This window comes from Hippocampus zosterae, chromosome 17 (assembly GCF_025434085.1).
Source record: "Hippocampus zosterae strain Florida chromosome 17, ASM2543408v3, whole genome shotgun sequence".
NCBI classification, from domain to species: domain Eukaryota; kingdom Metazoa; phylum Chordata; class Actinopteri; order Syngnathiformes; family Syngnathidae; genus Hippocampus; species Hippocampus zosterae.
The window spans coordinates 1,188,066-1,210,393 of NC_067467.1; the positions used below are offsets into that span (position 1 = coordinate 1,188,066).

A 22,328-nucleotide genomic window follows, 5' to 3' on the forward strand; every position below is an offset into this window, starting at 1 on the left:
ATGCCCTGCAAATATTCATGCGATTTATGATTATTATTATTATTGGGCTTTGATACCTTTTTACTGTCCACAGTCTCGGTTGCTACCGTTTTATTTATCTATTTTTTTTTACAGGGTGTTAAATTCACCAAATTCATCCCGAGGCTTTCTTTTGTCCACTGCGCAATAAAACATTATGCTCAAAGCAAGTAGACGACAATAAACGCGGAAATACTTTTTGGTTGATATGTTGCGTTTGGACGGGTTACCGGCGCACCCGCGGTCTTGAATGTGACTTTCCTTTGAGTTGGTTGCACCTTCACCCCGTCAGATTTCTCCTGAACCCACCACCTCCTTGTCCTTGTGGTTGTGCCACCCGTTCAATTTCTGCATGCATCTGACGGATGCGCAAAGTGACACTGAATGTCTCACAGGAGACGAGAAGAGAGATGAAGCGGACGACCGGCCGCGTACGCGCTCCCTGGAAGACCGCCGCAACCGGAACCATTCCGCCGCGCTTCCCGTAGCCAACGGTCACTATCTGGCACTGGTTCCGGGCAACAGGAGGCCCATCGACCCATCCGTGGCGGCGCAGTTTGCCCAAATCGAACAACCTTTAACCGGCTACGATGACGCGTGCGCTTTGCGTGGGGAGCAATTGCGGAGGCTGCGGCAGCACCAGGAGAAGCTTCGGGAAATGCAGCATCGCCAGGAACAGGAGAGGCAGAAGAGGCAGTGGTTGGAGGAGGAGCGGCTGCGGCTTGAGCAGCAGAAGCAGTTGGAGAAGCAGCGGAGGGAACTTCTCCAACTGCAGCTCCAACAGCAGCAGCAGGAGCACCGCCAGCGCAGGCAGGTCCTGCAGTGGCAACTGGAGCTGGAGCAGCAGTACCGCATGCAGCAGAAGCAGATCCAGCAGCAGCAGCAGCAGCTGAGAAGGAGCCCGACCGGAGTCACGCTCTCGCCCTCTTCGGGTTTGTGCACCATCTACGAAGCCATGGAAACCAGCGACGAGGACGAGGACGCCGGCGTTGAGCAGAACGGGAACGCGCAAGGGAGGCGGAGGATGCGAGACCACCAGAGGCAGCTGTGTCCGTTGCCTGCGCACCAAGCCGAGTGGAACCAAAAGGTGGACATTGTTCAGCAGCTGATCAACCAAACGCTGATGTTGTCCGGAAACGGAGGCTGTCCGCCTCTCCTCCTCCTACCCGTGGGGACAGGTGGAACCTTGAATCGCCTGGACAGCAGCCAGTGGCCCAAACTGCTGCGGCAGTTCAGTCCTCCCGCTGCTACCGTCACATCGGTCAGCAGCTACTCCCCGGATGACCAGGGGGCCTCCTCACCTGGAGACTGGACTGTGGTGGAGGTGGAGACTCAGCACTAGTCACCCAACAAACAAGGACGCGTAAGACAAAAGAAAAGTTTGCTCTTTTGCAACATACTCATTGGGAAGTTAGGTGGCGAGATTTCAGACGCTCTTATCACAATCCGTTCAAATCACGGTGAACAAATCCATTTTTTCCCCCCCTTAAACCAACAAGCATTTCACAATATAATATAAAATGTAAATTATAAAAGCAGACGAAAGTTGTCCCCGTTTGCAGCTGCAAAAAGTCAACGTCAGGAGAACATAGGCGGGCCTGAAATAAAATACTTCATTCGTCTGTCAACAAAATAATATACCACCATCTAGTAGTTGACAGTGGAATTACACCCAAAATAAGACAGTGACTGTACAAAATAAGAGTGACAGTGCGCACAAAAAAAGGAAAATGGCAGGTTCGCGACCCCAAAAATAAACATGGGGCGATTTACTGCAGCATACTTGGCATGTGTCGGCTTATTGTGGTTGCACAAAATATATACAGAACTAGATCTGGGGCGCGGGGGGGGGGGGACAAACTAAATGGTCAACTCAGTATAATAATTAAGCAATGAGATATGGAATCGTACATAACGTTCAAGAAATGTTTTCCTCTCCGAGTGGCTGATCTGAAATCGGCGAGACGAGCTGCCGATAAAATGCGACGGCAACATTAGCTATCGTCATGATTACGATCAGATGACACACCCGACGTGTTTAAATAATGTCTTTCAAGTTTCTGAACTTTCATTTGCGGTTTGGGTCACGGCATGTTTAGCTCCTGCCCATGTGTTTATCCGGTTACAATTGAACCTTTGTCTTGTTGTTTTTTTTAATATAATAGTCGACGCAGCCTGAGCATTGACAATTTTGATCAGGAATCGGTCATATGAGCGCAAGGATTTATATTTAGCACCCTTTTATTTTAGATTGCGCAGCCCTTATCCAGCCACGCGTATCACGGCCTGTTAAGTAGGACCAGAGCGCGCTTCCTTGCTCGACTCGTCTTCAATTCAAAGCAACCGCTTTGTGTTTACAATGATGTGGCACGGGAACAACACTCCTCCTGCGAGTGCGTGGTTGCGTACATGCCTCTTAAGCGATGACAAATTGCACTTGTTTTACTTTCATTTGCATGCGAGTTCAAGTGTCCGTACAGGTAAGTGTCCGTTGTGTTTATTGATGTTTGTGGTGGGCCACCAAACCCTCAAAAAAATACAGTGCTATGAAACAGACCATTGTATTCATCAAATAGGATTATTTCCAGTCTGGAAAAAGCTTTGGGCACACTCAACAGAACGCAGTCACTGAATGTTGCTGTGACTTCATCGGACAACCGGGATTTCACGCACCCATCAGTCAGGGAGGACTGAAGCGGGCGTGGGAGAGAAGAAGGCCCTCCTTGTCTCTGTCGTTGAGAGAGGAGGGGACTGCAATGGGCGGCCGAGGGCCTTGCGAGGGTGTTGGGAGACGGGGCGGGGGCGTTCCGGGGTGCAGTTGTTGTCATCCCTCGCAAATTCCAAAGCCGTCGCCTCATTTCCCGGGTCGGCCAGCATTCAGGGAGTCGCCAAGGTTACCGATGATGTCATGCTGAGGGAAGAAGGCTTTATTTGGGATGAGACAATGCACCGTTTTGGGCAGGCAGCTGGTGAGCTTGGGAGGGGGGAATCTTTAATCCCGAAAGGACATTATGCTCAGACGTTATTTATTTTTCTAAATGTATGCTGTTCGTGTATTTCACTGTGTGTACTTCAATGTGCAGGCTAGATCGCATATTTTATTATACGTAATATCAGTTAGTCATAATACATTATGATACAGTTGGTGTAAAAAAAATAATAATTCCATGCACCCCTGTTCAAATGCCATGCTTTTGTTAAATGTCAAAACTTTTTCCACCGTTAATGTGTCTATTGATTTTTTTTTCTATTTAATTTTACAGGTTAGAGGTCACATTAACGGAGGTAATAATATTAAAAATATTTATCTTGAGCATCTTTTTTTTTATATTACAGAAACAGGGGCGTGTAGACATTTATCAACCATTTTCAGGTCGGAAGGTAGGCTGAACCTGATAGTACATATGATATAAACAACAGCGCCATCTAAAGGTTGGGCAAGACATTCACCGAATGCAAATTTGTACTTCGTAATTGTTGTGGCGTACTTGATGCAGTATCGATGTAATGGACTGCTCATTGAGGAGTTTGATGAATCCTACTTGATATGACTTTTCAAAGCAGCATGTCCAAAATATAGGTTGTAGTTTTCTACACAATTTAACAATTTATACAGCAAGTATCTATACAAGTTATACAATAAGGAAGCCGCATTTTTTTATATCTGCCATTATGTATGGCGTCTTAAATGCACAATAAACCCTACTCGATAGTTTTATAAATCATTTTCTACGTGGGTAACACAAAATATCTTCTGTAAAATAAGATTTCTAAGACAATCAGTAAATGTTGCTGATTGATTCATCCAAAGTTTGAACCAAAACATTCCAACTCCGACGAGTGATGGAGCACAGGCATGTCCAGCTCCGGGTCTGGAGGGCCGCTGTCCTGCCTGTTTTCCAGCTCTCACGACTGCAACACACCTGATTCGGATGATCAGCTTCATCAGGCAGCTCTGAAACAGCATTAGAACGTCCCTGATGATTTGAAGCCGGTGTGTTGCTCTTGGGAGAGCTGGAAAACGGGCAGGACAGCAGCCCTGGAGGACCGACTTTGGACACTCCTGATGCAGCACAACCAACATAAATAATGCATGTTTCATTTAAATTATACGGTTTATAGTGCCTCAATTTCCCTGTTTTTTCTTGACATGTTTAGTGTCTTTGTGATGTTGATGTATTCGCGTGAAACGTCACTGTTGAAAGTGAAAATTATGTTTTATGTGCAATTTCGATTTTATTTTTTAAACCGCACAACTACTTCCGGTGTTCCATTTGCCACCTCGCTTTTATGTGCAAAACTGAGAAGACCTTTGTTCCTATCATGAATAAAGTGGGGTGATATCTGTCAAATGTTTAATGCACTCCAAACTTATTAAATATAAATCGTGCTTTTTACATTCAAGAATGTGGATGTGAGCGTGAATGGGTGTTTTTGCCAATCTGTACCGCAATTGTTTGGCAACCAATCCAGGGTGAGCCTTGGCTCTTGCCCAAAATCAGCTGGGACAGATTTGAGGACAAGCAGTATAGAAAATGGATCGCTAGATTCGAGCCGACCCTACACACCGATGCCAGCCCATGACTATTAAATCAGGTACATCAGGTACAGACATTAAATCATTTCGTCATGCCCATATTCGATTGACACTGTCAGAATGACCCGAAAGTGGAACCGCATTGCATCGTACATTGTGCTGTATGTTTCCTCAAATGCTATTTGAAACGTAAACCTTTAGCACGACGCAGAACTGTTCCACACCACTGACACTACAACCACATTCGAAGTCATTGTCCAATAGCGCCAAATATGATGGCCAATGAATGTATTCAACGATGAAGCATACAGCTGCTAGCGCCTTGCTGTGGTTTCCGCTTGTCAATGTCAACAGGTCCGGATGAAGCACACTCGAGTGCTGGACTGCATCAAGCTTTCATTAATAGCTTTGGCTATCGCGCGTGGGAATGTGCTACACTTTCAAAATAAGACATCCTTTGGCCTAATAAACAAGGAATGAGGCATTTTTTAATTTCCTTGCCGTTGGTTTGAGTCAATCTGGGATGACTTTCAGGCGAGAGGTGAGCTACACCCTGGACTGGTCGCCAGCCATTCTCACTTCTTTAAAATAATGGTAATGTCTTTCTTCACAACTTATTAAAGGTACAGTAAACCCTAAATCTTGACTGTGATCCTATTATTAAAGCTACTAAGGTTGTGTACAATGTGTCATAGCAGATTACTGTACAATGAGGGCCATCGGCGTCAAACACATATTGGTTTCACACACCACTAGAACCATTTGTGGAGTTTAAGGATCTTTTTGTAAACATTCATCTTTACTTTTTAGTTTTGTACTCAAATTACAACCTGTACTTTTGTTTTTACTTTTCAGAAGGGGTTGAAATCGTACTTCTGCTTTTACCAGTATATATACATTTTACAATGGCACTATTTTTGTACACTACAGTACTTCTACTCAAGTAGGTGAGGACTTTTCAACGGCTGCTCCTTAGCATCGACACACATGGACCGTCCTAGCCGTATTTTGAAAGGTCAAACCGGAAGTGCTGTTTTCCTTTCCCTCCTTTAAGTGACTTGATGCCCGTTTCGCCCTCCCCAGGGCTCCCGTCTTGTTAGGAGCGCGCTGACGGTGGCGACATCGTCCCGGCGACGGTCGCGAAGTGGAGCGGAGCGTGGCGGTAACTCCGGCGGCAACCCCTTCCGCGTCCGACCCGCAGAGGATGAGCGGCCAGCCGCCTCAACGAGCCTCGCTCACACCAGCCCAGGACGCCGTGCAACTGCGCGATGCGGCTCGGGGTGCGACGAGGAGGCGAGCGTCTTCTCTCTCCTCTCCGCTCAAAGCATCTCCCGGCCGGGTTCACGTTGACACTTTCTCCGAGTAGTTTTTCGTCACCGTTGTCGACCACGGCGCACCCGACGTTCGGCCCCTTTCTCGGGAAGTGCACCATGATCTGATCTTGAAAGCGAAGCGGGCGGTTAATAGGAGTCACCTGGAAGCACATGATGGCCAACGAGCTGCAAGTAAGTTCATGACTTTCTGACGCCTTTGTTGCACGTATGCAAAACACTTTCGCGTGCATGTTTACGACATGAACCGATTACTTAGCGTTTGACGTTCTTTAGAATGAATATCTTGAAATTGGAGAAGGGGGGGAAACCTTGGACTCCCACAATGCCTGCCGTGAGTCATTGGAAGGTGTCGTGCAGTCGTTCCCGTGTGTCAGGTTACAGTTCTCCCGGTGTCAATCCAACGCAGGATGGGGTACAGGGAAATGATCAAGGTCAGCTGTGGTTCTGGCCCATCCAGGCAGCGCACCCAGGCACATTCCGACTGTTTGGGGAATTCTCTCAATCCCGTCCTGTCATTTGGGTGAGCGGCTTTCCAATTTGGGCTGAGACATCCCTAATTTCACTATTGTCCATTTTGGTGTAGCTTATATGTACCGGAGTGCGTTCATGGTATCATCTAAATGTGGGTCGGGTCCCGTGGAGGTCACCCAATGTCTTGGCCGTTGTTTGCAACACATGAACTTCTCACACAGGCCGAGACCAGAAGTGCAGCGCGACTCTTTTCTCTCGGTTTGATTTGCTCGCGGCCTGTTTATCTTTTTTGGCCCTCCTCCTCCTCCTCCGTCAGACGACTTGAGGGGTGTAAATGGAGCCCGGCGGTGGTGCGCCCAGCTGATAATGTAACGTTGGCTTTGGGGAAGCTGCCGTCTGCAGGCTCCCTCATGAATTGTTTATTTCTTTTGGGGTTTGGAGCGTAAGAGCACGGGGAGAGCGAATCCCGCCGCTCGCCGCCCGGCTCTTTCCCGGGTGGAGAGGAGCGGCCAAATGACTTTTGTATCGATCATCCGGCAGGAGGGAGGCGGCGGCTTCTTCCATTTTCTTTAATGTCCTCGGAGGGCTCCTTCGTCCGACTCGGCTGATCGTCTCCCTTGTGTTGTGAGACGGCGCTCGCGACCTCGTCTCTCCTTCTGCCGCAAGAAGATTTGACAAATTCCGTTCGGTACCAAACGGCAAGACTGACTTCAACGGGCTGTAAATAGTGTTGGTGCTCCTTCACAGTCAACAGTCATTTTGACACGTGCGTGTGTGCGGTTTACACGCCTCACAACCAACCTGTGAGGGGAGTCCAAACTGGTAGACCAAAGGACCTCGGTTCAAATGAGCTCCGCTTAAGGGACCATCTTTAAGCCGAGGTCTGCAAACGTGATTTTAGGCCATTAGGGTGGTCTGAAAACACAATCTCTCCGTCACCATTTTTGACCGTACTTGATCTTTTTATTGGAAACGGCACACGCCCCTCCCGTCGCGGACCTGTGCCCGAATAGAAAAGTATCTGTCGCAGAGTCCGGCTCGAGATGACCTTTGAGGTTGGCCGATGATAGCCCGTGGTGTGACCGGAGTAAGTAGAAGCTCGCCCGGAGAGACACCGAGTATGATTGACCCGCTTGCGGTTACCCCCCCCCCCCCCCCGATGCATTTGAGATGAGTTCTCCCGCGACCGTTCGGGGGTCATGCGATCTATTCTGTTTGTTGTGCTACAATAGCGCTGTCGGCTCGAAGAGGAGTGCAGACCCGAGGCTCAATCCTTGACGACGTTGGGGGCCAAAACGGCATTGGGGGGGGGGGGTATTCTAGCCTGTTGGCAAGGCTCGGATATTCACTATATCTATATAATAGTCGGGCGGCCCGGTAGTCCAGTGGTTAGCACGTGGGCTTCACAGTGCAGAGGTACCGGGTTCGATTCCAGCTGCGGCCTCCCTGTGTGGAGTTTGCATGTTCTCCCCGGGCCTGCGTGGCTTTTCTCCGGGTGCTCCGGTTTCCTCCCACATTCCAAAAACATGCGTGGCAGGCTGATTGGACGCTCTAAATTGTCCCGAGGTGTGAGTGTGAGTGCGAATGGTTGTTTGTTTCTGTGTGCCCTGCGATTGGCTGGCAACCGGTTCAGGGTGTCCCCCGCCTACTGCCCGAAGACAGCTGGGATCGGCTCCAGCACCCCCCGCGACCCTAGTGAGGATCAAGCGGCCCGGAAGATGAATGAATGAATATATAATAGTCGCAGCGTAGCACAAATGTAACCTAAACTTCCGCCATTGTTGTCATGCGCCATTTTTGGAGACGGTGGAGGAGGAGCCGGGCGCCATTTTGTGTGTGTGTGTGCTTTAATCCACCAACAAACAATGCTTGGGGAAACTTTGAGAGGAGTAACTTAACCCTTATATTATGTTGAAAAAAAATCACATTGATTTTGTTGTGGGTCATTTTGACCCGCACTGTAAAAATCCACACAAAATAGTCAAAAAACAGGTTACACCAGTAACAACTTTGTTTAAGATGATGTAAACATTCAGATAAGAGACAGACAACAGATTTTTAATCCCAAAAGTATATTTAAGAACTGTTTAGTTAAAGTTTTTCCATGTCACGCTTCTTTTTTTCATTTAACTTTTTCTGAGATTTTCAGTGTTTTATAATAATAATAATAATAATAATAATAATACATTTTATTTGTGGGCGCCTTTCTAGAAACTCAAGGACACCTTACAACAAGCAGTTAAAATCACGAGTACAATGTTAAAAAACTACATCAAATAAGATAAGAAAAAATACAACAAAATAAATAAATAAAACAATGGCTTTATGGTCTGAGTGAATAGGCTTGTCGAAACAGATGTGTTTTGAGGCGGGATTTGAAATGAGTTAATGAGGCTGTATTACGAAGGTCAGCGGGGAGTGAGTTCCATAGCTGGGGAGCAGAGCGACTGAAGGCTCTATTTCCCATGGTGACGAGGCGAGCAGGGGGGACAGAGAGGAGGACAGAGGTGGAGGAACGAAGAGAGCGGACAGGCGTAGGAATATGGATGAGGTCAGATAGGTATGGAGGGGCTAGGTCATGAATGGATTTGAATGTGAGTAGCAGGATTTTATATTGAATGCGGTGTAAAATGGGAAGCCAGTGGAGATGTTGGAGGACAGGAGTAATATGGTTTATGTATGGCGTGAGTGTGATAATGCGGGCGGCTGAATTTTGGACCAGCTGAAGCTTATGGAGGGTTTTTTGAGGGAGACCAAACAGAAGGGAATTACAGTAATCGAGTCGCGAGGTGACGAGGGTGTGTACAAGTATAGCAGTGGACTGAGGAGTGAGAGAAGAGCGGAGCCGGTGGATGTTTCGAAGATGATAATATGCAGAACGAGTGATGTGGTTGATATGTGAGGTGAAGGAGAGGGTGCTATCAAGGATGACACCCAGACTCTTGACCTGAGGGGAGGGGGAGATGGAAGAGCTTTCGAAGGTAATGGAGAAATTGTTTATTTTGTTTAGATTGGATTTAGTGCCAATAAGGAGGAATCTACAAAGTAATCTATAAAGTAATACTTTATCTACAAAGTATTGCCCTGGCAGTTGTATGTGTGCTGTCAGATTGTCAAATCCCCTTTTGGTGGAATTGTAATCCAGGATCATTTGTGGCTTCATGTCTTCTCTTGTGTTCAGAGATGCATCAGTTTGCATTGTGCCCATTACAAGAACATTTTTGTTTTTCTTTGTGCAATATGACACAACTGCTGCTTTCTCAGTGAAAACAAATACTGAGGAATGCAGAGGTCTGCCCTGCATCTTCAGAATTTCACCGGGAATTTTTATCTTATTATTTCTTCTGACTGTTGCCAACATAGTCAGCTTTCTCCCCTGAACTTCATCTCCAAGGCCGTAATATTGTAAAGAAGTGACTTTGCAATCCTTCACTCATCTTCAGAACCACACGCATCATCTGAATCTTCTCAGATGCTCCTCCAGGTAGCTTTCCAGTATGCACTTGCATATTCCATACAAAACTGGATATTGCATCACAGGCTGCCCACATTTTGATGCCATACGTGCCAGAAAGATTCTGTGTCTCTGAAATGTCTTCCTCTGCATCACTATCCCAGTTCAAACTCTGTGATGAAGCTTATTCAGCTGTAAATTTTCTGGAGAATCATTTTTGTATGTTGGTCATAGAAATGACATGAGAAGAGTGACGAGTCAAATGAGAGAAAGTTCCTGCTCTACACATACCTGGCTGGGTATCTGGAAGTCACTGAGCAGTCAAAACAAAGTACTGTTCATCAATTAGACATGTTTCTTTTGGATCTGAAAAGCTACTTACCCATATTAAAGTATCTGGGTCAAAATGACCCCAACATCATATTTGTATGCAAACTGTGCACAGACATCCCACTACACATCAGAGTGTCCAGATTTTACACACCAGTTCATGACCCTAGATGAGGAAAAGTCACTAAATTTCATGAAGAAAAAGAAAGGATATCCACTGTTTTGGTCACCACAAAAATTGAAACGGGTCAAATTGACCCTTATCATAATATAAGGGTTAAGGCGGATAGACGGCATTCAATGAATAGGATACGGTGTTGTCTGCACAGGGAAAGTCCAGACGGGAGCAAGTCCGACACCGTTTGTGGTTGTTTGGACTCCTTTGATAACATCTTTTAGGCTGCTGCCGTGCGCTTCATTCGGACTGTGTGAGTGTTTATAGTTAGCACCTTCCCGATACCTACCTGGCAATTTAGCAGTCGATTTCGATTCCACCCCTCAGCCGCAGTCCTGAGCTGTGTCGGTCATGACGCAAAGAAGGCCTTCCCATATACCAGGGGTGTCCAGACTCTCTCTGGGTCTGGACACCCCCGTTTGTTTTTTCCCTCTTGTCTGTCTTTCGAAACGTTTTATAGGGATCGCCTCTGTCAGGTTGAAGCGATGGTTCTGTTGTTGCCTGGATACAGTAAAAACCCTTTCAAATGATATTTGCTTACAAATCTGTGATGGAGCGGGAACAAAAAGCTGCGATTTCCATTTAGCTCAGGGGTGGGCAATTATTTTTTTGCATAGGGCCACATGAGAACCAGAAAATATTATGGAGGGCCGGATCAAAAGGGTGAACTCAATTCGACATAATATTAATTGGATTTCTTGATTTGAAAAGCAGTATTTTGCATTTCTTGGCACGTTTTTCCGACTTTAAGAGTACGTTATTCCGTCGTATCGAACGGGATTTGCTTGACTTGGCGCTACTGCCGGGCTCCCGTATCGTCTCCCCCTTGCTCCCAATGCTCTGCAACTTCAAGTAACTGTGCCACCTAGAATCATTACAAGTCCAAATGAAATGAATGCAGTCATTGACGTCGAACCTTAATTGTGTGCCAAGCTTCGGCGGGCCGGATTAAAAAGACAAACGGGCCAGATTTGGCCCGCGGGCCGCAGTTTGCCCACCTCTGAAGCTTGACTGCAGTGTCTTTTGCACTTAAGATTTCTCCGACCCCTTCCCCCAGGTTAAGCATGTGCACTCGAGAACTTTTCCCAGAGAGGATTTTTGGCGGGCTTATTGCGCCCAAACAGAGGAACTTTTTGTTGCAGCCGAGTTCACGATGGACAAAGCCGGCAGCACCAACGTAAGCGTTTGCTGAAGTCTTCTGTACAAAGATGCCGCTCAGGTTGCTGTTGGCGTACATGCGCATCATTCAAACACACGCGAGCGCTTTTTCACTCGAATGCATGTGAGGCGCATGGCGGCATAGCGCGCCCTTTCAGCCAAAGTTGCACAACATGAAAAATCAAAAGGAGATTGCGCAACCTCATTTCTTCGGCAATAAGAGGGGATTGTAGGGGTTAGCGGGCAACCCGTGCAGTCCAAGGTACATTGTGTAAGCTCATTCCTAGTGGACCAGAGAGCAAATCATAATTCCAGCTTGCCAGGGTTATGTTTGTTTGCTTATGCATCCGTGAGCCACATGCACACAGCAACTGTAGGGTTTTTTTTGTTGTTTTTTTTTGTTTTTTTCCTTTACTTAGCTTGGCTCAGTTGTCAGCAGGCCACCGGCAGAATTGTGGCCACTCACGGTGCACCTATTTTTGGCAACTATTGATGCCTGCAAAAAAACAAAAAACAAAAAACAAACGCTGAAATGTCAAGTCCTTGGACTGACTTGGATTCAAAGGTCAGCAAAAAGGTTTTGGCCTTTTTACCCTTTCTGGGGTTTCCACGTTTTACACGGCTCTGCTCATGAATGTGAGTAAATGGCGTGTTCTGTGCAGATCACTTACGAATGTAGCAGCAAGACGACTTCATTAAAAAAAAAAAAATGATCTCATGAATTTTTTTTTTGTACTGGAGTACATTTTTTTTAGAGATGGGAACAATTGGTTTAATATGAGCGCAACAGATCAAACAATGCTGCCTCTCTGCTTTGGGTCGTAACAGGAAGCTGGCTGGCTGCGAGCTCTCCCACTTGCACAACCACCGGTGCTTGCATATACTCAAATGTGTGTGTGTGTGTGTGTGTGTGTGTGTGCAGCAAATGCATGACTCCTCCATGAGCAGAACAGGAAGCGACCAAGTCTGCACTGTTCTCTCTCTCTCTCTCTCGTCTCCTCCAGCTTGTTCACTTGCTCTGGAGTTGGACAGGCTTTTGAGCGTAAATCCAGTCTGGATTTTGAGAGGCTCGTATTAGTGGCGTAGGCCGCGTGAGTGTTGGGTGGGGAAGTGAGTGAGGAGAGGGGGGTGGGGGGGCGGGGGGTGAGTAAAGCCAGAGGCCAAACATGGCTAGCGAGGATGCAATAGAGGACCATATGAGGGATCAACCTGCGGATGACCTCGTACACGGCGAGCAGAGTGACGCAGAGCATTCGGTAGGCGACTCTTCAGCTCAAATCAACATGGCCGCCTTGGCGTCGAGCGTGGCCTTGGCTTTTCTGCTGCTTCCTCTTTCACATTTTGGAAATCTGAATCACTCGTGTTACTCTTGTCGCCGCTCTGCCGCTCACCTTTGTTTCGGCCCCTTCTGTGGAAGTCGCATTGTGACGAGCAAGAGTTGGGTGGCCGCATGGCAGACACTCAATGACCTCAACATTTGCCACACTTGCGCAACACACGGTGGCTCCATCAGATTTCGACAAAAAGTCCCGTTCGGATTGTCATTTGTGTGCAACTTGCCACGAACGTTTTGGAGGTTTTCTTCCGAGACCGTCCCGTTGAAACATTTGGAGCCGTTACCAGCCAATTCTGGACAAAGTCTGAAAAGACGTATAAAAACGTCTTTGGGAGTGAGTGAGTTCAATGCATTCTCGGCGGGGGGGGGGGAGGGGGGTCTGCGTCACTGTCAGGTCGATTGGCGGGGTCGCCGCGGGGTCATCGTGCTCCACCCAAAGGAAGACTCGCAGTGATCAGCTTGACCACACAAGCCCACGCGTGGCGCGCCGACTCGCCGTCGCTTTCCAGTGACGGCGTCGCTTGTGGTTGGGTTGCGTTGGTGAAACGGAGTCAGGTTGGGCCCGCGTTTCTGATTTCAGAGCGATCCGGGCGGGCCGTCGGTACTGCGGCAACTCGGCTTGGACCAGAACTCGGACCTCTCGGACTCGGGCGTGCAGCGACGCCTGGATGAGCACCGGGAGAGGATCCGCAGGGAGATCCGCAAAGAGCTGAAGATCAAAGAGGGAGCCGAGAACCTCCGGCGTGCCACCACCGTCAAGAGAAATGCCCAGCAGGTGGACTCGCAGCTGCGCAGTTCCAAACGCAAGCTGGAGTGCCTCCGCGCTCAGCTGCAGGAGCTCGATGCGCTCATTGTGGTCAAGAGTCACAACGAGAACCAAGGTACGCGTTCTGCTAGTGGGGGGGGGTTCGTAACTCAACGGCCGTTCAATCAGCGGCGCGTCTTGTCCGAAAAATGCCACGATTTTTGAATTTTTCAATTTTTTTCAAATTTCAAGCCAAGTGTCTGAGGTCACTCACTAAGCCACGCCCCCTTGTTGTCATTTTGTCTTCTGGTGGTGAGCCTTAGCCAAAGCAGCCGCCGTCTTGGGCTCAGGAGGTTGCGTTTATGTTCAAAAAAGCCACTCGACAATGCGCATCGGCTGACCCTAACCCCGCTCTACCGCTCCTCTTCCAGATGCCGCCACGTCTCCGGGCTCGCTCAGTCGCCCGTCTGCCAACCAGCAGCGCATTGCTGCGTTGGAGCGTCAGCTAAACATCGAGTTGAAGGTCAAACAGGGGGCAGAAAACATGATCCCCATTTATGCCAACGGCGCTACCAAGGTGCTTCCACCAGCGAATCCGCCCTTCGTTTTCTCCGCATGGCGCCTTTCTTCGTATTTTTAAAAAAATTAATTTTCTTGCAGGACAAGAAGCTTCTCCAGACGGCCCAGCAGATGCTGCAGGACAGCAAGACCAAGATTGACATCATCCGCATGCAGATCCGAAAGGCCATGCAGGCCACGGAGCAATCGGAGGACAGCCAATGTATGCCCTCGTTTATTTATTTAGTATTATTATTTTTTATTTTTTTTCATCCTCGCTCGAATTTCGGGTGCCCACCTGTCACGCTGCATATTTCATGATGCCGGCAGTCACCGATCGATTCTTTCTTCAGAAGCTCACGGCGCCCGCTCAAACGCACCCCGCACATCGACGCCACGTGCACGCGCGCTGTCCATTACAGCCCTGCTTCGAGACTTATTGATGTTCCTGCCCCCCCCCCCCCTGGTCCCCCCCCACCCCACTCCCTTGATGTTGGCCAACAACTAAGAGCTCGGCCTCATTTAGTTAGCAGAGGTTAGAGACAAAGAAGGTTGGCTCCGGCCGGACAACGGGGAGTCAGGATGGGGGGGGGGGGGAGGCGGAGTCACAACGACACCACTTCAAGGGGCCGCGTGTGTTCACGAGCTCGATCGATGTTGGCGTTTTCATACGCGCACGTGCTCGCACTTCCTTCCTCGCCGCGAGGATGGCAAGGAGTATGTCGCACTTAATTCGTCACGGAAACGAATGAAGTCATGTCATTGGTTTTGCAAACGCGCGTGCGCGGCGCGCGCATGCTAGGTAAAGCCGACCCGTGCGGGGTGGAGTTGCGCGTGGAGGAGCTGTGGCATCATTACCGCGTGGAGCACGCCATGGCGGAAGGAGCGAAGAACATGCTGCGATTGCTGGGCGCCGCGGGCAAGGTCCAAGACAAAAAGGCCATAGCGGAGGTCAGCGTCGAAGCGACGCCAAGCCAGGTGCCGCTCGGTCCGCCGTCAACGCTTGCTCTGTCCCGCCCCCGCAGGCGCAATGCGGTCTGAGTGAGTCGTCGCAGCGTCTGGACCTGCTCAGGTGCTCTCTGGAGCAGCGGCTGCTGGAGCTCCCGGAGGACCACCCCAAGGCTTGTCTGATCAAGGAGGAGCTAGCGTTGGCTTCCTCTTCGGCGTTTAGCAGCCGCCAAAGCACACCTTATGTCCACAACCAGTACAGCACCCTGAGTAAACCGTCGCCTCTCACAGGTAGACACCGAGGGCCCCCGATGAGCGCTTGTCATGAGATTATTGAGCAAATCGGGATTTCGGATCGTTTTTTGGAATAGTACGGTCTGCAAAAGGGGCAGGAGGGGGAAAAAAAGAGGGGGGAAGCGGTAGCAAAACAGGCCAAAATGAATTAAAAAAAACCAAACAGACTGCCTTCCCCTGTTCGACATTGCCACCTCATTGATACGTGACCTCGTTGTGCAGGAACTCTTCAAGTTCATCTTCTGGGATGCGTAGGGCTGCCAGAAGTGGTCCCAGGCCGAAGCAGAGGGACCCCCGCGCTCCTTCCCGCTTACTCTCCGGGAGATGGACGCTCCTCCTTCAAACTGAGCGGCCTCTACAGCCGCAGCAGCAGCAGCATGAGCCTCAAGATCCCCGGCAAGAACGATGAGCTATCCGGTACGTTATCTTATTTGATCGTAGAAGTGGGGGGGGGGGGGGGGGTTGGAACTGAAGTTGAAAACGAGTAGTGTAAAAATGCTTTTCAAATGGGAAAAAAAACAACAAACTCGGGTGCACCTCAGACCAGAAAATAGGTGGACAGGATTGGTCCTGGTTGCAGGCAAATCAGGTCCTCGCGCTCGCTGCAAACCCATCGAGTGCAGTCGCGATCAAATCGACTTGAAGAAACTTTTGTTTCATGTCGATAACTTGAGAAGAATCAAACGACGTCTCTCGTTTGTGTGCGCACGAAAGCGGAAGTGAGTGCCGTGCTGAAGCTGGAGAACACGGTTGTGGGTCAGACCGCTTGGAGAACGTTTGGGGATCAGACGTGGGACCAAAGCTTCACCGTGGAGCTGGAGAGGGTGAGAGTCCGAAAACGCAAAATCTTCCCGGTATGCCGCTTGTGCGCAACGTCTGCGCCAATTCCGGAGTTGTTAATGAGGAGCAATTTGCTTTGCCGGGAGTTCTATCGAAGAGGGAGCTTGCATTGTTTTTGTTTTCTGTGGGACTAGTCCAGGGAGTTGGAGATCGCCGTGTACTGGCGAGATTACCGCTCCCTGTGCGCTCTCAAGTACCTGAAGCTGGAAGAGTTTTTGGATAACCAAAGGCACCGAGTCAAGCTTGATCTGGAGCCGCAGGGCCTGCTCCTGGCGGAGGTAGTCACGCGCACAATTCACTCATTCACTCCCAAAGACGGTTTTAAACGTCTTTTCAGACTTGGTCCAGAATCGCTTGGTACCGAATGAGTTAACAGACATCATGGATATGGCCAAAAGGAGACATTTTTTGGGGGGGGGCGTGACAATGTTTGACCTTTTGGGTTACAGGTCACCTTTTTCAATCCGGTCATCGAGAAAGGACGAAGACTCCAGAGACAAAAGAACGTCTTTTCCAAACAGCACGGTACGCTTCAGAGGGTCAAACTTTGCTAAGCGTACCTAAAAAAAAACTGCATCCGGTCTCTCTTTTGCAATCGACGTGCTCCGTCTCAGGTAAAGCCTTCCTGCGCGCCCGCCAGATGAACGTGGACATCGGCACGTGGGTTCGCCTGCTGCGCAACGCCATCCCCAGCGGAAGCAACCCGCCCGCGTACGCGGCCGCTTTCTCCGGCGACGCTCTCTCGCGCGGCTCCGGGTAAGCTCATCTGTCCCGCGACGCTAACATTCATTCGAAATTAGCCTGCGTTGTTTTGCGATTCGCCGATCTCGAAAGTCCAATTTGTTGAACGTTCCAAGTCCGTATCAAGTGCGAATGCTTTCGGATGAACCGTTCAATGTTTCACCTTTGAATCGATGAATTTCAAATGTTTTTTCACCTTTCTTCAGCGGAAAACGCTAAAACTCCGCCATTTGGCGCCGTTGTGTTTGCAGAGAAATTTCTGTCGAAAAACTAAATCTGGACACAGAATCTCCCCTCAAAGGCCACATGGGAGACTTTTCCACCGCGGTGAGTGAGTACGAACGCCCCCCACCCCCACCCTGTCTTCACATTATGTTCTCCTCTCTCGGGTCCGAAACATTTGGCGACGGAAGCTGAAGAGCCGTCCGGCGAGAACGCAAAATTGTGAGGAATTAGAGAAAAAGAACAAAGGCCAAATTCCAAATTGGTGGACAGTTGGGAGGGGCTTTAAATTGGATGGAGGGGGGGGCTTTGATGCCAGGAAGGCCAAAGCTGCGACACTTGACTGGTCTGATGAATGCGAATTTTTCCAACTGCAAACAGTAACTTAAAAAAAAAAAAACAGGTCACAGATTTCGATGAGCAGAGGGAGAGTTGGAGCGGGAAAAGGCTTGCGGCAGATGGCATGTTCATCAGAGGTCGGAGTATTAAGGGATTCATTACTGAATTTTTGAGAGAACTAGTTAGCGTGGAGGGACGAGGGGAGGAGCCTGGCTGAGGGGAGGAGCCAGCCGGCCGCGTACATCGCAGTGCAAGTGGATGCGAGATGAGCGTTGGCGTGTTTATCAGCCTCCTGCAGTGCTTGTCGCAGATGTCGGATCGGGGACGTCCAAATTGTTTTCTCCCGAGGGTCGCACAAAGAGCACCTTTGATTTGCCTCACGTTCTAAAAGCGGCCCATCGCTATCGGGAAAGATGGGATGCGCCATGTCAATTGTTGGTTTTTGAAAAAGCCCCCCCGTTGTCAAATCATCTGCCGTGTATGTGCATTTTGTTCCCGTTGTCTCCTGTCCTCTTCACTCCGTGGCGCTCCCATCGCGGCAGACGGCGGTCATCGAGCCCCCTTCCGTGCCGGATGTTCCTGACCGCCCGGCCAGATCGCAGGCTCGGAACTCCTTGCCCAGGTGCCAAAAAACACACGCGCTCTCCGTCGACGTCCCCATCAACCCTTTGCACTTCCTTTTGCAATATGGTCGACGCCGCATGACACCAGAACCCCCCCACCCACCACCTCCCACGCCCCCGCTGCACACAATATGTCTCCTGAATCAACATAAATTGTCTTTCTTACAAATTCCAGCATGCTAAAATGGTATTTCTTTTCCACGCCATTTTGAAATTGTGGATATTGCAAACTGCTCTGCCCCCATTTAGATCATTCATGGATGTGTTTGGAGTATGACAGAAAATGCATCATATGCGCTGCGTTACATGCCCAACATATAATCTGCGTGTAATCTCTCTCTCTCTCCCTCTCTCAGAGCAAGCAGAGGCCCCGTTTGCTTGCAGGATTTCAAGCTGATGGCGGTGCTGGGCAGGGGGCACTTTGGCAAGGTATTAACGTGCCGTGCAAGGTTTCGTTCCATGATGGACAGACGCCCTTAAGCTCTTTTCAAAACTATCAATCAGATTTTTTTTTTTTTTTTTTTGCTGGTGCTGAATAGCAAAACATTTGAAATATGAGACCAAAGCAAATGACATATATTGGCCTGAGTTTGTGCTGCCCCCTTGTGGTCATTTGTCAATTGACCTCCGAGTGCGAATGACTGCTCGTAGTTTGCTGGCGCTGCGATGAAATGATGGCTTGATTTTCCAAAACGTCGATTGAATGTTTTGATCATCAATTAGTTGTTGAGTCATCAATTGCTCGTAATGTTCAATATCAGTGAAGACCGCTTCACGAGCATGCGAAACCGCCTCCCCTCAGACAGACGCTTGGGTGACCTTTGACATTTTGAACATTAGAACCAAAAGTCCACCCCTTGACTTTTCGTGAAGCCATCAATCATTTACGCATCGATCCAATTTTGGCGACGACTGCCAATTCATATTTTCTCAGCTCTGAATGTACTTTTTTTGGGGGGGGGGGGGGGGTTCTGCAGGTGTTGTTGTCGGAATACAAGCAGACAGGCGACCTGTACGCCATCAAAGCCCTGAAGAAAGGAGACATCATCACGCGGGACGAAGTGGAAAGGTAAAGACCGACCACCCCCCCCCCTCTCTGTCGCCATGTGGTCTAATATCCGTCCCGCCTGGAGTCTCACCTTCGGTCCGTCTCCCCCCGCTTGTCTCGCTTCAGCCTGATGTGCGAGAAGCGCATCTTTGAAACGGTCAACGGCTCCCGGCATCCCTTCCTGGTCAACCTGTTTGCGTGTTTCCAGACGCCAGAACACGTGTGTTTTGTCATGGAGTACACCGCCGGAGGAGACCTCATGATGCACATCCATACCGACGTCTTTTCAGAGCCGCGCGCCGTGTGAGTTCAATCGGTCACCCGCAATGCGATGTAACATGGCAAACGCAACCGTCTAACCGTCTACAACAACCAATCAACAAATGGCCATCCAAACGATCCCTTTTTTTTTTTTAAGGCATTTCAGTGTAGCATGATCTGCTCGTTTTGTTTTGTGTGTTCTGGGAAATACGGTGGGATGGAACAACATCGATACAAAAATAAGACACCAGAGTTGAGATTTGACACGTTGCTTGCTGAGTTCAGGCAATAAAAAAAAAAATTTAAAGTGACGAAGCTGCGCCTTGGTTGAAATTTGTCCACCTTGACCGTCAGGTTCTACTCTGCTTGCGTTGTCTTGGGTCTGCAGTTTCTTCACGACCAGAAGATTGTTTATCGGTGAGTCTCGTTCTTCCCAAAAGACAGCGAAACATGCGTTCGCTTGATATGAACTGCTTTTTATTTTTATTTTTTTTCCTTCTCAGAGATCTCAAGTTGGACAACCTGCTGCTTGACGTTGATGGTTATGTCAAAATTGCCGACTTCGGTCTGTGTAAAGAAGGTGAATCCTTCCGGCATCCACCCCTTACTATACACATTCGATTTTTTTTTTTGGGGAGGGGGTATTACTTGTAACCAAATGCCCCCCCTCCTACCCCATACGCAGGCATGGGTTATGGGGACAGGACCAGCACCTTTTGCGGGACGCCTGAGTTTTTGGCCCCAGAAGTACTGACGGACACGTCGTACACGCGAGCGGTCGACTGGTGGGGCCTCGGGGTGCTCGTCTACGAGATGTTGGTCGGAGAGGTGAGAGGCGGCTCGGAACGCTCGCCGCCTTTTCAAATCACTCTCTCGGGGCAAAAGTATTTGGTTCTGCGGGTGACTGTTGTTTGTTGGAGATGCACTGCGAAGGTGTCAAAAAGGAGTTTGTGTGAATAATTAAAGAAACGAGAAACGATAACACGGGTCACGTTGGCATCTTTGAAGGAGAGACATTGCCAGTTGTTTGATTCTTTTTTTTTTCGCGTCACAATCTTGTTGAAAGCACTCAGTTCTCATTGTGCGTGGTTGTTTCCATGACAACCAGGACTGACGCAACAGCATTGAAAGGAAACTCGGAAGATTCATTGTTGTCGACTTTGGCACTCCCCGAAAGTGACCGGGGGGAGGGGGGAGGGGGGGGGTTGTTGATGGTTATTTGAAACGTCTGACGACACCCTCCGCCACATGAGACGTTCGCCTTTTCGCAGACTGCAAAGTGACGCTTGCGTGAATCTGCTACCATTTATTTCTTGATTTAAAAAAAATTTTTTTTTTAGGGGACCCCGCCAAATAAAAAGCGAAAAACATTGCGGTTAATTGTAAATTGAGGGACGCCGAGCTCTTGCATGGCCGCAAATTACATTTGAATTTGAACAGTTGCACTGCCCCTGCGACCCTAGTGGGTTGGGAAGATGAATGAATGAATGAATGAATGAATGAATGGAAAAAGTTTGCAGCGCTCTATAGTCCAGAGAAGACGGCAACAAGCTCACGTGATTCCAAAGTCAAATAACGCGCACGCCTTCTTTTTCAGTCCCCCTTCCCAGGTGACGATGAGGAGGAGGTTTTTGACAGCATCGTGAATGACGAAGTGCGCTACCCGCGCTTTCTCTCCAATGAGGCCATCGGCATTATGAGACGGGTAAGCTTTGGACTCCCCAGCTTCTCGTCATCAATTTGGGGTCCGGATAGGCGGCGATCGGCACGATTATGGAAAATGGAGGATGCGTATATGTTGATCATGTGATATTGTTTGTTGAATTTTTCTTTTTTGTCTGCGCCGCAAGCTCCTGAGAAGGAATCCTGAGAGGAGGCTGGGCTCCGGAGAAAAAGATGCGGAGGATGTGAAAAAACAGCCTTTCTTCAGAGTGAGTCGCAAGTACAAATGCAAATGGTTCTTTTCAAACGACGTTCTCTGACGACGCCGTCGCCGTTTAGGAGATGGACTGGGAGGCTCTCCTTCTTCGGAAAGTCTCGCCGCCTTTTGTGCCGTCCATCAAGGGAAAAGAGGACGTCAGCAACTTTGATGTGGAGTTTACAGCCGAGGCGCCGACCCTCACGCCGCCGCGCGAGCGACGCAGCCTTTCCCGAAAGGAGCAGGACTATTTTAAGGATTTTGACTACGCGTCTGACCTCTGCTAGGGTCCACAGAGTAGCGGACGGCCACTGCCGGCCTCGGACTCGAGGAGGTGAGGAGGGATGGGATGGTTAGCTGCAGGAACTCGTGAGATGAACAACTGCTTTGCATCCGTGTGTGAACGGGGGGGGGGGGGGGGGGGGGGACTGTGACCTGCTGACCTTTTGGACAATCTGGAGGGGCTTTTCGCGGAAATCGTTCATGATCATCCAGATGATGTAGCGATGGAGTTGACACGGTCCCGCTGTGTGCAGTGTCTGGAGTCGCCATCATTGTCGGCAAAATGCTCAACGAGCCAAAAAGTATCAATCGGAAGGAAGCTGGTTATCCTCACGACAGGTTGTGGTCTCGCATTTTGTGTTTTTATCGAGGCTGTGTCTCAGACTGACTCGCGCTCGGCCAGTCATGAATGTAACGCCATCGCCGTCGATCATGCGCTGCTTCAAAATGAACACTGGGGGGCGCCAAATGAGCGAAAGTCAGTTTACTGTCAAGTCGAATTGTTTTTTTGTTGAGTGTGTAAAAAAAAAAATAGAGGCATTTGTAATACTTTGTCTTATCCTGCTGTAAAAGATGTGTTGTCAACGTTGTTTGAGTTTCATTAAATTACTTTCATCCACTTTCACATCGTAATCTCCGTATTTGAAGATTGCAAGGCGCTGATTTTCGTCCCGACAGCTTCACACTCGGCTGCAA

General features: G+C 49.1%; 1 protein-coding gene across 3 annotated transcripts; it reads left to right on the forward strand.

The window, feature by feature from the left end:
• The first annotated feature begins 5,646 nt into the window (after positions 1-5,646).
• Positions 5,647-22,257, forward strand: pkn1b (protein kinase N1b). 3 transcript variants are annotated; one of them, XM_052048770.1, is made up of 22 exons: positions 5,647-6,060; positions 13,394-13,694; positions 13,990-14,135; positions 14,219-14,339; positions 14,919-15,067; positions 15,142-15,355; positions 15,581-15,775; positions 16,073-16,182; positions 16,333-16,476; positions 16,648-16,723; positions 16,813-16,954; positions 17,191-17,265; positions 18,039-18,122; positions 18,480-18,552; positions 19,101-19,192; positions 19,298-19,474; positions 19,787-19,849; positions 19,936-20,012; positions 20,118-20,260; positions 21,030-21,137; positions 21,283-21,363; positions 21,434-22,257. In XM_052048770.1, exons 1-22 carry the CDS (start codon positions 6,040-6,042, stop codon positions 21,635-21,637), a joined length of 2,796 nt encoding a protein of 931 aa, XP_051904730.1. In that variant the 5' UTR covers positions 5,647-6,039; the 3' UTR covers positions 21,638-22,257. The 3 variants fall into 3 exon arrangements, with proteins under 3 accessions (XP_051904730.1, XP_051904729.1, XP_051904728.1); XM_052048769.1 differs by lacking the exon at positions 5,647-6,060 and adding an exon at positions 12,280-12,733 and having other exon boundaries at positions 17,191-17,266; positions 18,043-18,122; XM_052048768.1 differs by lacking the exon at positions 5,647-6,060 and adding an exon at positions 12,280-12,733.
• The last annotated feature ends 71 nt before the right edge of the window (positions 22,258-22,328 follow it).